This window comes from Periplaneta americana, chromosome 2 (genome assembly GCF_040183065.1).
Source record: "Periplaneta americana isolate PAMFEO1 chromosome 2, P.americana_PAMFEO1_priV1, whole genome shotgun sequence".
NCBI classification, from domain to species: domain Eukaryota; kingdom Metazoa; phylum Arthropoda; class Insecta; order Blattodea; family Blattidae; genus Periplaneta; species Periplaneta americana.
In genome coordinates, this window is record NC_091118.1 from 94,472,092 (window position 1) to 94,487,540 (window position 15,449).

At 35.7% G+C, this 15,449-nt stretch overlaps 1 protein-coding gene across 1 annotated transcript in view; it reads right to left on the minus strand.

Moving 5' to 3' along the window:
- The window catches only part of LOC138694444 (vesicular glutamate transporter 2-like), a 93,831-nt gene that overhangs the window by 51,509 nt on the left and 26,873 nt on the right, over positions 1–15,449 (minus strand). Inside the window, exons 4-5 of the mRNA XM_069818153.1 lie at positions 7,988–8,168; positions 2,231–2,464 (exon numbers count right to left, since the gene is read on the minus strand). Of these exons, the coding sequence (XP_069674254.1) occupies positions 2,231–2,464; positions 7,988–8,168 (415 nt within the window). The remainder of the gene's footprint in view (positions 1–2,230; positions 2,465–7,987; positions 8,169–15,449) is intronic.

A 15,449-nucleotide genomic window follows, 5' to 3' on the forward strand; every position in this document is an offset into this window, starting at 1 on the left:
TAATGGACGCGCACCAATGCATTCTCTTGTTGTGGGATCATTCGGCCGTGTACGACCGTAAACGGCCGAGTTGTTATTCGGCCGAATTCGGTTCCAGTGGACGGCCAGCCTTAATCTTGAACGAGGTCTCATTGTAGGCCTACCCACGAACTTACTAAGTACATTATCACGACACGAGTGGCTATGGACTACAAGCTCCACACTGAACTGATCCATCAGCTCCAGCTGTATTATGTATTTGTCAGAGTCCCCACGATCTCTGGTATTTGTGTACCCAGGTACAAACAAGACGAGCTAGCGGCCAGTAGTACTGTGTGTTCAGTTCAAAGTGTGTCATGGCTCGCTGTATGCCGTCATGTGGCTAGCCAATGAGCCTAGAGAATTCAATCTTCCTACACTTACGGCGTTCATTCTGAAGAGTACGTACCGATACGTACGGTAATGCCGGTAATAGCAGGAATGTGAACTGTTTGGAAACACGTACTGAGGTGAGTTTTTTCTTACTGTCGGGATATGGGGAGAGGGTTAAGACGTATTTGTTGACATTAACTTGGACGGTCAACATGGACACGGAGCATTTGATTTATGTTGTGGAATGTTGCCGTACAAAAATACAATATAATTATACTTTGCATCTAGGCTAGAACTTAATCTGGTTTACAATTTTATTACATTTGTTTATTACGTTTCCACATCATAAGAGATTTCTAATCGAGCATATGAGAAAGTAATAGACCTCATGGAAAAGTCGTTAATTTAATATTCTCCAATAAGTAGCATACAGCTACTTAATACAGTGCTACCAAATTGTTTTAATTTTACAAACACAAAATAACCTAGGTATTTCAAAAGATCAAAACTTACATTAGCATAGATATAATATCGAAGCTTAATTTATGAGTCTAAGTTGCACGTAATATTTTTTGTTCCCCTGAATTACGTATAAACCAGATACAACTGAAACTAATGACTAAATAGTAGATAAAAACTATTGGTGAAAATAAAGTGTCTCCTTTATTATATTACATTCTTTCTTGTGTATAAAAACTATAATTTCATGTCAATGTGTACTTTATAATGCCCTAAAAATTTTCAGTTTTGCGATGCTGTACTTTTTTTTCTTGCATATTTCTGGCTGAAGCCGGCACAATGTTCCATTTTTCGGTTAATTATTATATTTACTATTCAGGGTTGGGTTATATAACTCACAATTTGTTCATGTAGTAATATTACATTTTAAAGAAGTAAAGTATTGTAACTAAGTACTTTACAATACATTCTTATCTAATGGGTTATTTTTAAAAACCTTTTGCATTCACTTGAATAGCGATCCTGAAACTGGGCAGTGAAAACAGGGCTAGCGCCACTCGGCTACGTTCCACTGAACTAGAGGAAGTAACGTCTTCTACCCGCTCTGGCAGTAATAAAAAAGTATTGATGAAAATATAATGTCCCATTTGATATATTATATTATACTTTCTTGTACATCGAAAACTATAATTTTGTGTCAAAATGTACTTACAACAACACAAAAATGTTCAGTTTTGCGAAGCTGTACTTTTTTTTGCGTTCTTCTCTCTGAAGCTGACAGAATGTTCCAGTTTACTGTTGATTATTATACTCGTATTTACGATTCAGGAGTGTATGATATAACTCAAGAGTAGTTAATGTAGTAGTATTACATTTTTTAAATAAGTAAAATATTGTGATAAGCTATAATATACTTTTATCTAGTGGGTATTTTAAAAACATCTGCATTGACTCGAATAGCGCTCCTGAAACTGAGAACAGAAAGCAGAGCGAGCGCCGCTCTGCGACGAACCGCTGGACTAGTGGAAGTATCGTCACTTTCTCTTCTACCCGCTCTGCGTACACTTCTCAAGTTCAGATTGAACGCCTTGAATAATAGGCAACTTCTCTGACATAAAAGCTGAAACTCGCTTCAAATCGCTGACTCACAACAGTGATATCATGACACACTTTGAAATGAACACTCAGTATACACAAGCGCCTAGCAAACAGAAGTAAAACGCCCGGATGCACATGCAAAATGGATGGCATACATGATGTTCGGGTTGCATTAAATAAATCCAATTAATCCTAGTAAACAGGGCCTTAAACCCATAAAAACAGATGTATATGGATTTAAACGGATTAAAACATTTTTTTTACATCACTAGATATATTTCAGAGAAAGACATGCAACAGAATAACTGTAGCTTTCTTTTACCTCAAACAGTCCTTCTATTATCCTGATCGCCAGAAATAGATATACACTGATGTTTGCCAGCGGTGGAGTTAGGATAGTGAAGACGGCCGTCACAGCAATGCCTATACCGTATACTCTGTTGCCTCCAATTCGAGCAGCCAACCAGCCACCAGGGATTTGTGTAATGATGTATCCATAGAAAAAGGAACTAAGCAGCAATCCCTTCATCTTGGAATCCCAGTCAAAGTCACGTGTCTGAAAGATTAACAGTTTTTTTACATTTTATACATATAAATAAAAAATCTCCTGGAATTTCTCTTAGGCCTACCTTACACGTTCAACAAATTCGCCTTTGAGTATAACCGTTATACATTTAAATATTGTACAATTAGAGGAGGGTTACGTCAGCTTGGTGTAGTTTAGTCCCAATGTGTCTGCCTCTTTAACAGAAGCAGTTTGTCATAAGGGCGCGAAGGTGCACGTCTCCGTAGAAAGTTTAAGGCATTAAAACTAATATTAATCTCATGAATTTTTAGACCATTTTATAGAAACTATGTGAAAGCGCAATATGCTGTCAGTTTAGATAGGAGAAAATGTTTTTAACAAGCATATAGACCTACTTGGATTCGGCCGAAGTAGCGCCGAGAGAAACTCTTAAAGGGTCCTTCAAAAGAGGAAGGGCAAGAGTGGGGAACTTATACAGCTGACAAAAAAATTGTGACCGCACTCGTAAACAGCGAATATAGCCTATTCTAAGTCCACTTCGGATCAAGGTGATGTTACACGATGCATGGACTTGTAAATGCACTTTTTTTTTAATTTAGTAAACTTTATTGTATATAAATAACTTACATTATAGTAGAGAATAACAAGAACGGAGAAAGGAAAAACAAAAATAAAATAAAATAACTTGACACTTGTTTATGGATATTGCCCACTGGCAAGATGCACATTTGAAGCAGTTTCGGAACTATGGTGTCTAAGCAGGAATCATACGATATCTGCGTCTCGTAGAGAGCGGTAGAGTTCTCGCTTAATGATTGAAAGACTGTGAGTTCGAGCCTTGTTCAAGTTATCGTTTTATTTTGTTATTATTCTTTAGCCATATAAATAATATTAAAGTTATCATTTATATTCTGTTATAGTTCTTTAGCAATATAAATAATATTCAAGTTAACATTTATATTCTGTTACCGTTCTTTAGCGATATAAATAATATAAATTTAATGTTAGGTTTGGAACAATAAACTGCATAATAAGAGTGTTCGTATTTTATTCTTATATTACAATATTATACTATCCTGTAACACAATAAAATGAAAAGGAGTGATGAGGATTTGAACCTCAGACGTTGATAGCTAAATTCCGACGTTCTTTCGACTGAGCTACGGCATTACTTGGTACTGATGTAATGCAACGCATTTTCAGAAACACTACAACTTAACATTTATTTAGATTATATTCTGAATATTTAATAACGATATGAAAAAGGTTACATTTATGACAATAATATTTGCAGAGTTGTAATAGCAGCTGCAGCGGCAGTAGTATTTGTAACTATAACCAAAACAATGATTAAGGACATATTGTGTGAATGTAATTCAATTCAACTCTTTCGAAAACAAAATTATATAGTTATTAATAAGACTCTAACATGTATTTATATTATTATTTTCTAACTGAAGAATGTACATTTTTATCATAGTGAACGCTTTGCCATTATTTTAAGACCTAGGTAGAGACTAACAGGGAAGGCTCACCGAGTGATAATGGATTTTCACAACGAATTTTTCCCCATATGTTCCATATTAAATAAGAAACATCCCTATAAATTTATACATCCGGAGAAGGCCTAGTTTTCGAGATATGATTTTTCAAAATAATCGCTTGACGCTCATATACTCGTATCTCCATTGCCATCGCTAATAAGTTGTACTTTTGTATTACTGTAAGGGAAGATAGGCTATTTCGTAAGAAGTTAAAATATTTCTGCTGAGTGCAGTGGGACCCCTTTTTTTACGATTAAATTTATGGCAGGCAGGTAAAAAGAAAGAATTGAAGGACACGAAAGGCCTATACTAGTCTAAACGAGTCTCCTGTGCCATTTAGTGCATAGACAAATCATACATTTTTTCACACGTGTTTGCTTCATTTTCTGTTTAATGATGAGAATTAATACTATAAATGTGAATCGTGAATCGTAAAATGTTTAGTCAAAGCAATCAATTTCATGCTTTCAGACAAAATAGTAGCTACATTTTAATATTAGATCATATTAATCTACTAAATTCCAACAGAATGTGCGAGAAGTCCAGGAGAAACCACCTCTGTGGTGTAGGGGTCAGCATGCTGGTCTCTTACGCAGACCGGCCGGGTTGAATATCCTGGTTGAGGTTTTTCAGGGTTTTTCCTCAACCGTAAGCCAAATGCCAGGAAATTCGGGCCACAACATCTCTGAATATCAATGGCCTCATTTATCACCGAACTCATATTCATAACAAATTAGTAATACATATACAGTCGCCATCTAGTTCACAACAATTGAACCAGTCTCAACAATAGTACACAGGCCTTCGGATTTCAACCAAAGATTAACTCGCGATATGTCCGAAGATGTTAAAACGAGTATAAATAACAGCGAGAAAAAAAAAAAGTCCAGGAGGAAAATATACTCTAGGCCTACTCTTTCACAAATTATTTGACATAAACATGAGATGTAGTAAATAAGCAATACATTGTTATTGTAAATAGTATATTATTATTATTATTATTGTTATTATTATTATTATTATTATTATTATTATTATTATTATTATTATTATTATTATTATTATCATTATCATTGTACATGATATTGTGATTTTATCCTCTTTGGTAATATCTGGTATTAGTTGGCAACATTGAAGAGACGGCCAAATTAGCCTTTTAGGAGCTGCTCTTACGTGGTCCTCACTATATATAGCTCTGCTGGGCGAGGCAGCAGTACTCAGAGTATTCTGTAGTAAGAAGCAGACGTGTTCTTCATTACAGTTATGTGATTTGTATTAAAATTCGAATAGGGAGAGGAGTACAGCAAGGATGCCCTTTATCACCTACCCTTTTCAACATATAGGCCTATTTGGAGGATTTAGCGAAGAACTGCTTTCAGAACGTGAGAGGTGTGATAGTAAGAGTAAATAGGATAAAGTGCATAAGATTTGCTGATGATATGGCGTTATTGTTAGGAGATGATAACAAGGGATATGCTACTGGAACTAAATGACAGTTGTGAGCAGTACGGGATGAAGATAAATGCAAACAAGACGCAGACTACGGTTATCGGAAAAACAATAAAGAATATCTTCATATTTCTACATGAGGCAATAGAACAAGTGGACAGCTTCAAATACTTGCGGTGTACTATTTAGTAGTAATATGAGCTGCTGTAGAAAGTCAAAAGGGGGAAAGCAATGGCAAAGGAAGCTACAACACCTTTATATATATATATATATATATATATATATATATCAGTGGCGGTTCCTCGGGGGAGGGAAGGAAGGAACGTCCTCCTCACATTTTTCTTCTTTTGAAAGTAAATACCAAATAAAATATGTGCCTTGAAATTCAAGGAAGATTCGATAATTTTTAAGTTCACAGCTATAAGAAAACCTCGGTTGATCGAGTTTTAAACGATGCGCGCTCATGTGTTGCTAGAAAACTGTGAGAAAGATGCGTGATTGTTTGTGTAGAGGAAAGTCAATCCATTCCTCCTTTACTACAGTTAGCACACATAGACAACAGCGCACTAGCGGCTAGAGAAAGAAGCAGAGTTTTAAAGGGAGTAAATGAACGGAGAGGGAGGAGATCCTCCTCCTCCTCCTCCTCCTCCTCAATCAGCGCATGGGCGGGAAATAGAAACCGACTGGTCGTGCAGCAAGCTCGCTACCGCTGCCATCTAACGATCTTGCATTCAACCAGACTATATAGGAGGAGGCACAATAAAACAGTTTTAACGCAACGCTATGAAAGACACCATACAAACTTTTGTTTTAATTATAAATAAAAAATATTATTCATTGCACTTTATATAGGCTACTATTCATGGTTTGAAACTTTCAAGGATATTTGAAAGTTAAAGTCGGGTTTATATAAAACAAAGAGGAAGTAGTTCTACTTTAGTATCGCAGATCTTTTTGGCCCCTGAAATTCACTTCCATTCATTGTGTACTAGACAGGGCAACAGCCAAGTTGTCAGTTTTGTACAACTATATTTGAACTTGAAAGTAGTACTCAAAACTACATTATTTTTAACATAAAAAATTAATCGGCCACCGGCAACTTTGAACAATAATGGTAGTATGACTTTACAAGAACTGATATTCTTCAAAAGCATGTGATACTGAACTTTTAAAATGTACATGTGGCAACACAGATCACGTGGGTGGGTGCAGTGTTCTCGCTTTCCTCAGATTATTTCCCATTCCCATTTCCGCGATTCCGATTACGTGTTAGTAGCTGTAGTCTCTTCCAACACGCGTGATGCTGTAGTGTGCTCGAGAAATGCTGCGAGGTGAATTTCCTTGTAATTGTTAATTTGTGCAATTATTCAACAGTGAATGGAAGTGAAAACATTATATATTTTGGAAAATTTAGGAAACTCAGTTTACAAGAACAGATTATTGCTACACAGAAGGGAAGACCAATCCCAACACTACCTGGTCTTACATGTATGCATGTTGGCTAATTTGTAGCATGTTTCATTCAAGAAGGTGTCATTTCGTCCTGTTACCTTCTTTCCTCCTCTTAAGAAATACGTAGGAGCCGCCACTGATATATATAATAATTATTATTATTATTGTTATTATTATTATTATTATTATTATTATTATTATTATTATTATTATTATTATAGTAATGGCAAAGGAAGCTACAACACTCTAATATATATATATATATATATAATTATTATTATTATTATTATTATTATCATTATTATGTACATTTAATAATACAGAAATTAGTAAATAATAATTAAGCCTACATCTACACCATGTTCATATTTATTGTGCAGTTCACGTTAATCATTACACAATTGATGAAATATTACTCCTATAGATTGTGGAAGTCGTACATATTGTACCTGAGTCTGTTCTTGTAAAACTTCTACAAAATGTCTACCCCCTTGGATCATTTCCCCATCGTTTCGTTACATTTATCTGATACTTCTTTTCGAATTTCAAAATACCTACCTATCTATTCATCTCTCCGTGATTTTCCATCTTTTGACTGTTCCTGCATGAATGAATGAAGGTTAGCCGTAATGAACGTAGTTCGTTCGCCAACTTCAAGAATATATACGGGCCAGTTCATTCTGAGGGCATATTTTAGGGATGTCCTTTTCTACCGGTTGTTCAATACGTACATGTTAATATTCATGTCTTACAAATAATTCAATTCGACATAATATTATATAAAGTATTGTACGTTACAAGAAATGAAAGTGTTTTACGAATTCGTTTCGAAATTCTATCTCAACGCAACCGTAAAACCTCACTTTCAATCCTTGTAACTTAAATAACTACTCCCATTGACTCATTATTGCAAAACTCGCATAAATATGATAAACAAAGTAACTGCTACTGAGTAACCTCTTCAGTTTTCAAAGTCGTTCCAGTTGTAGCAATGCTTCTTCACAGTTATATTATTGTCCGTGCAAATTATCTTAGTACCTGGGTTCACCAGTAGGAAGGCCTAGTATGTAATGATTTATTACTGTGCTAGATGAAGCATTTTACTTACTACGATTGTAGTCCCATTTTCCAACGTTACGTTTTTATAGGTTGTCATGGCAACAATAGCAACACTAAGGTTTACACGTAACGCATATACATTGAAAAAGCCAAGGAAGGCGAGGAACGCAACGATATAACGTCGTCTTCTCCAGAATTTCCAGCCTGGACCCAGTCCATCTCCATCGACACTGTAATATTTAAAAATATGAGTCAGTTTCATAGAACACAGAACAAACACGTGACATTAAAAACATGTAAAACCGTAAAATTCTAAAACATATTATAAAAAATGCAATGTGAATTTATACACTTTAACAGATAGTAACAGTATATTCCTACTACAAAAAAAGAGCAATTAGAGTAATAGTAGGTGCCAAATCATGTAGGACCATTTTAAAAGACTATAAATAATGTCTATGGTTTGTCAGTAAAATTTTTCATTAATACACTTTGTAACTAATGCAATAGTTCATAGCATAAATACGCGACAAAAATGACTTTCATATTCCATCGGCAAATCTATCGTGCTACCAAAAATGAGTGCGTTATATGGCAGTAAAATTTTGAGTGCGTTATATGGCAGTTAATTTTTTTAATAGCCGCTCTATGGATATAAAAAAATTAAACTGAAAACATAAGATTATTTAGGTCCAAATTAAATAAGTACCTAATTTCTCATGCCTTTTATTCTGTAGAATTTATGACATTCAACCAACGATACATGAATATTTCTGTCTTGTATTAAGTATCGATACTAACCCCTTGTGTTGTACTAGTACGAATATACTGTAAAACTCTTCTGAATATATTTTAACTAGACTGTGACTATAATCAAGACTTTGTAGTACCTACTATTAAGATTTTTTGACATGTTTCATATTGTAACTGAGAAGCGATGCACGAATAGTATGAAATGTAAATAAATACAATACAATAGAGAAAGCTGGAGTTTACCGATGAGTGTAGAAACAGCACGATTAAATCGAACATGATTAAGCTGTCCAATAATAACCATTACAATGTCTTGTGTTTATATGAAATGTATCTGTGCATAATATGTCAACTTAATCTCTTCTTCTGTTGCTAGCTGTAATAAGAATGAGAACGAAAAGTCCGCGGCCGCGCTTCCTAAGTGTGAATTCCATCGGGGCTGATTATCTACTTGAATTTTTTCCCGATATTTTTCATAGCGAATGTCAGGTGATCTCCAGTGACGACGCTCTTAGAGGCTTTGAAGCTTAGCCTACCCAAAAAATTGGAGTTATTATTTCTAGTAATAATAGGCCTATAAATTCGTAATAACTAGGCTTCGTATTCCAGCTACCTATAAATTGGAATGAAGTTGTCTGATTCGAAGTATATGTGACGTCACAGCGCAGGTACAAGTACGTCTGTATACAAAATAGTTACGCATCCTCTGCCCTCGTCCTCTAGGGACGCAGTTATAGTGAGTAGTCTTATCTATCACTGTTCTTACTAGTCGTATTATTTAAATAACTACATCTTCGTGGCTGAAGGTTCATTGCAGGGTAAAATGCCTTGGGTAAGACGCTCAAGCGTGTAATATTGCAGGGCATAAGTGAGAATATTTGAACTAATATTTTCACTGTCAATATAACAGTAAACAACTTTACATAAAGATTGTGCAAAATAGCAGGGGCGAAGCTGAAGCACAGTGTACTATATACAGTCACGAAGCTTGAGTTTTGAAAGTGCTAGAAGCAATAGACTGTGCCGGTACTATTTTGCATTGTCTGTAATGAGGCGATATTAGCGATCCTAGTGGTGAGCAACTATCTAATGTATGCATATTTACTACGTATTGAGCTTTGTGACTGTATATAGTAGACTGTGGCTGAAGGGTAATCTGTGAGCCTTAGAATACCCATTGGATTTTCAAGAAATAAGCGGATTTACATTTTCCTGTTTTAATTGGTTTAGGTAAATGAAAACTCTAGTTTTCGGTCTAGTTATGGAAGGATTGACGCCAGCTCCTTGGCGCGGAACCAGCGCGTAACTGCATTGTGGCTACTCGCTGAGTGATACTGCTACAAACCAGAGCAGTGTATATTAGAGAGTACCGCATTCTCGGCGGCGGCCGCCATATTTACTCCTGGCTCGGCACAGAAGCATAAGCAATAATGCTAGAAGGAAGGTCATTAAAGGCGATATCATACATGTTGTTGTGGTTTATTGAATACAGGAGACAAGGATTAATAAACATTATTGTCATAGTGAAATGACTCATTAGAGATAACACTTTATTATTTATGTTATGTCCATTTCAATAGGGATAACATCAGCAATTTTCTATGCAGTTCTCGTACCAAAACTTCCACTGCCACCATTTAGCAGATTGTTGTAGAGCATTTGCTATAACAGACAATTTTCTTAACAATAAATACATTGTAGTTCTAAAATACAGTGATAACTTTTTAAAAAATATTATGACAAGTTGTGAACGTTGAAGTGTTAATAATTAAAGACTTCAAATCCTTTAGTGTCAACTCATTTTCTACCAACGTTACACATTTTTCTACATTAAGAATTATATCAAACACAGATTTACAATAGTATACAAGTGACATTTCCTTGTACGACTTGAGTCACTAATGTGCTAATAAAATGTATAGGTTCATCCCTGTTATCAGTTATTACTATTAGAGATGAAAAACAGTTTTCACAAATACTATATGCCTATAACTCATTTTGTTTTATTTTGAACAAAACTGAGCCCAACAAGTAGTAAAGAGCTTGTTCACTCAAGTCAATATTTCTGTTTTCAGTTAAACTACAATTTAGCCTCAATTTCCTTTTCTCACATTCATCTTCACTAGACCTTTCTGTTTCGGGTTTACTTACATCTATACCTAAAAACTCAACTAATTGTTCAGAATCGCAAACTGCGTAATTTCCATGCTCCGTTTATGAGAAAAACTGAGAAATTGTAATGCAGTTTTGAATTCTTTTGCATCAGGGATTGCATTTATGGAACAGAGAGTAGAAAGTAAATTTTCTAACGCATCCTGCGTGGATCTATCTAGCATAAGATATTTGAAGTTCGCTTTATTATGACAACTTTCTTGAGAATCAAGAACTGTTTTTGTTACCAGTATTATACCAGTTTGGAATGGTTTTCAACGTCCGCTTTTTCCCACCTTGATACTTTCAATTATAAATATTATGTCATTATTTACTTATGGCTTTTAAGGAACCCGGAGGTTCATCTCCGCCCTCACATAAGCTCCACATCGGTCCCTATCCTGTGCAAGATTAATCCAGTCTCTATCATCATATCCCATCTCCCTCAAATCCATTTTAATATTATCCTCCCATCTACGTCTCGGCCTTCCCAAAGATCTTTTCCCCTCCGGGTTCCCATTTCTAGATTCGCCCATACGTGCTACATGCCCTGCCCATCTCAAACGTCTGCATTTAATGTTTCTAATTATGTCAGATGAAGAATACAATGCGTGCAGTTCTGTGTTATGTAACTTTCTCCATTCTCCTGTAATTTCATTCCTCTTAGCCCCAAATATTTTCCTAATTACCTTATTCTCAAACAACCTTATCCTCTGTTCCTCTCTCAAAGTGAGAGTCCAAGTTTCACTACCATACAGAACAACCGGTAATATAACTGTTTTATAAATTCTAACTTTCAGATTTTTGACAACAGACTAGATGACAAAATCTTCTCAACCGAATAATATGAGGCATTTCCCATACGTATTCTGCGTTTAATTTCCTCCTGAATGTCATTTATATTTGTTATTGATGCTCCAAAGTTATTTGAATTTTTATACCTCTTCGAAGGATAAATTTCTAATTTTTATATTGTATTTCCATTTCGAATAATATTCTGGTCACGAGATATAATCATATACTTTGTCTTTTCGGGATTTACGTCCAAACCTATCGCTTTACTTGCTTCAGTTCCCGTGTTTTCCCTAATAGTTTGTGGATTTTCTCTAACATATTCATGTCATCCGCATATACAAGAAGCAGTAACCCGTTCAATTCCAAACCCTCTCTGCTATCCTGAACTTTCCTAATGGCATATTCTAGAGCGAAGTTAAAATGTAAAGGTGATAGAGCATCTCCTTGCTTTAGCCCGCAGTGAAAATATTATGTCGTTGAGAAATTAAGCATTGAAATAGGCTATATTACTCCTCTTGTTTGTGACTAAATGCTAATTTTGTACATCGACAATAGATTACACATTGATTAACTGCACAACAACACGGTATTCTTCAAGATAACAATGGAATATCACACTAGAAACTCTGATCCTACGCAAGTCTTGCGTTGTACAGTCTCTCCGCAGGAGTAAATATGGCCGGATCAAAAGAATGCGGTACTCTCCAATATACACTGCTCTGCTACAAACCAGGCTCGCTGCAGCAGATAAAGAAAGCATATGCGCATGCGCCAAGCGGAGTGCTTGCATACGTCACTAATGCTAGACAGCTCTGTGAAGAGCCTAGACTCTGAACGTGTCATTCATCGTTAACAATCTCAGTACTAGCGAGTCTGCTACAAACGTCCCGAAATTCAACTACAAATATCAAAATGAAGCCACACACATTCAGAGAGTAATAAACAGAATCCACGACCTATGCTATAGTTACAATGTTGGAAGGCGGATGTGTTGGATATGTCATTCATTAATTAGTTCATTTTTGTTGCATAGGCGACTCCCAATAAAGTCATTGTCAGGTGTCGGCAAATTCACGAATCCAAGAATTGACCGTTAAACAATGGGCGCTATTCACATAACAGGAAAAGAAAACTGAAAATAGCAAAGCTTTCCTTGCCATAAATAATGGTCGCAGTGTCCGGAATTCAGTCCTACCTTAAATTTTCTATTATGTTTTCGTAATGTTTTTGAGGAAGCGAGAAACTTCTTATGGCTATTAGAGTGTGAGAAAATAAAATTTGATAGAATAACGTGTTCACACATAAAATTGAGTATTCACAAATGGTCATTCGATCGAATCTCATTGGGCTACATTTTGCCAACGCTGCAGTCTGTCAGTGTGTGAGAAATTATAGGGCAGTATTAATTTTTCATCGGTCTGTTTCCGTAAAGTACAGATGTGTTCATTATTATCATGTATCATCCATTATCCACTTACGTTTTTATTCAAATAATCACCTGTGGGTTCGGTATTTCGGTACTACGAATACACATATAGTATAGAATTCGAATTAGATTAACTACTGAAACGAATTTGAAATTGAAAATATATTTAACGGCTGGTAAAGAATACTACGTGAAAACGAACTTTTTTCTAATGACACATTTCGACCCAGGAACATGATTGTATAGGTTAGCAGCAGCGTCTTGAAATAACGACGCGGTGAAGTGAAGTGAGAGCGGTATTCAAGTGCATGTTTGTGAGTTTAAAAACATGGATCACAAAAGTTTATTCTGACCAAACAAAGCATTTGCCTGCAGGTTTGTTGCTGAAATATTTTTTTGAATAATAGCCTAGAAAAAAAATCTATCAAGAAACAATGTGGCTCATAAGACTGATTCTCACCTTCCCTGTATCTACTGCGTCGAGTGAACGAAGTATGAGTGCATTGAAGAGAGTTAAGACATTTTTAAGGAACTTCATGTCAGATTCTAAACTGAGCAATTTGAGTACTCTGGCTATTGAGAAGGGCTTGTTAAACAATCTTTCAGGGATGATATCTTCAAAGAACGCATCATCGACATCTTTGCAGAGCGAAAAACACGCCGACTGGAGTTTATCTACAATATATATATATATATATATATATATATATATATATATATATATAAGGAATGAATTTTAAAATACCCAGTTGCATGAATGTAGCTTCGCCACTGGAAAATAGACGTAAAATGACAAAAACAGTGAACTGAAAGGCACTGCAATACCGAAAGGCACAGAAAGTGTGTTGAACTTAATCAAAAAGAACTAGTACCATCAAAATCTGAAAATTATGAAGATATTAACTCGACGTTTAGCATGGATTTGTGTAGCCCACCATGATGTTCAGTGCCAACATTTCAATTAATAAGTTAAATAATCTACATTTTAGAGAATTTCTACAACAGTATATAGAAAATAAGTGGGGTTTCAGTGATGAGCGATATGCAATATCCTAATGAAACACGAAAAAATGTCACACAATAGTAATATCTTGTACTACATCATGCACCAATAACGTAATGTGCTATTGAAAGAATTTTCTGCAATGTAAAATAATTTCAAGTGACATCCGCATATGTTAAAGTTCCGTAACTTACGAATGCACGTTATTATTAACTGCAAAGATCACGATGAAAATGAACATCACGGCTCAAACATGTGTTTACTATTAGAGCTTCTGAATGTCAGGGTTGACTGTACTCCACGAATACGCAGCGACGACCTGTTTGTTTATATCCTTATCCGTTGCATTACCTGTGTTCGACGTACTGTATTCCCTATGTATCTTTAACTTCAGTCTTTAGGTAGCTGGAATACGAAGCCTAGTAATAACCATATATCGTACGTAATACTTGGTTGCACTCTGATCCTTCCATATTTTAAGTTCACTATTAGCAGTCATTCCTGTATGGAGAGAGCAGTACGAGCAGCGAATCTTAAAGGCATGGCTACGATCTTGACTCGTAAGCTTAAAGGTACGTTTTCCTCGGTGCGACTATTGCGATGATCGTTCAACGATGATCGTGCACGATAATCGTTGAGCACTATTTCTTTGTATTTTCTATAGAGCTGTTTTCCTCCGAGCGACTGCCGCGATTCTAGAAAATACAAAGAAATAGTGCTCAACGATTATCGTTGCACGATCATCGTTGAACGATCATCGTAATAGTCGTACCGAGGAAAACGTACCTTAAGGGGGTCTGGGAAGGGAGTATCGATTCGCTACATCTCCGTACGAGATGAGGCTAGCCTTCCGTCACAATATTACCACAGTCTACTATATACAATCGCGAAGCTTGAGGTGTTTTTTTGCAAATCTCGTGATAAAGCGCTTCAAGCGGTTAGCAACTAGAAACAATAGACTGTCCATGTCGACTTTGGACTGTGTCGTATTTCTATCGAGTGCTAGCTCGTTGCGTATTTCACATTGATGCTTGTGAAATGTTCGTTATTGGTTGTAATGAAAATGTTAATGGCTAAAATATAATAATTGGAATAATAATATGGGACAAGGAGGAGACCTTTGTAGTGCTATAAATTGTAGCAACAGTAAGAGAAAGAGTCCAGAGTTATCCTTTGTCCGATTTCCGAAAGATTCAGAAAGGTTCCTGGGTTTCCACAAGAATGCTGTGCAGAAACAAAACTCTTAATTTTGAAGTTCTTTGTGACTGTTAGAATACATTATATCCTTAAATTTCACAATGAAATGTTTCTGTCTAACCGAAAGGACATTAGATACCGGTTAAAGTTCTGTCACTTAGGCTGCTAAATTTCCAGAGAAATAAA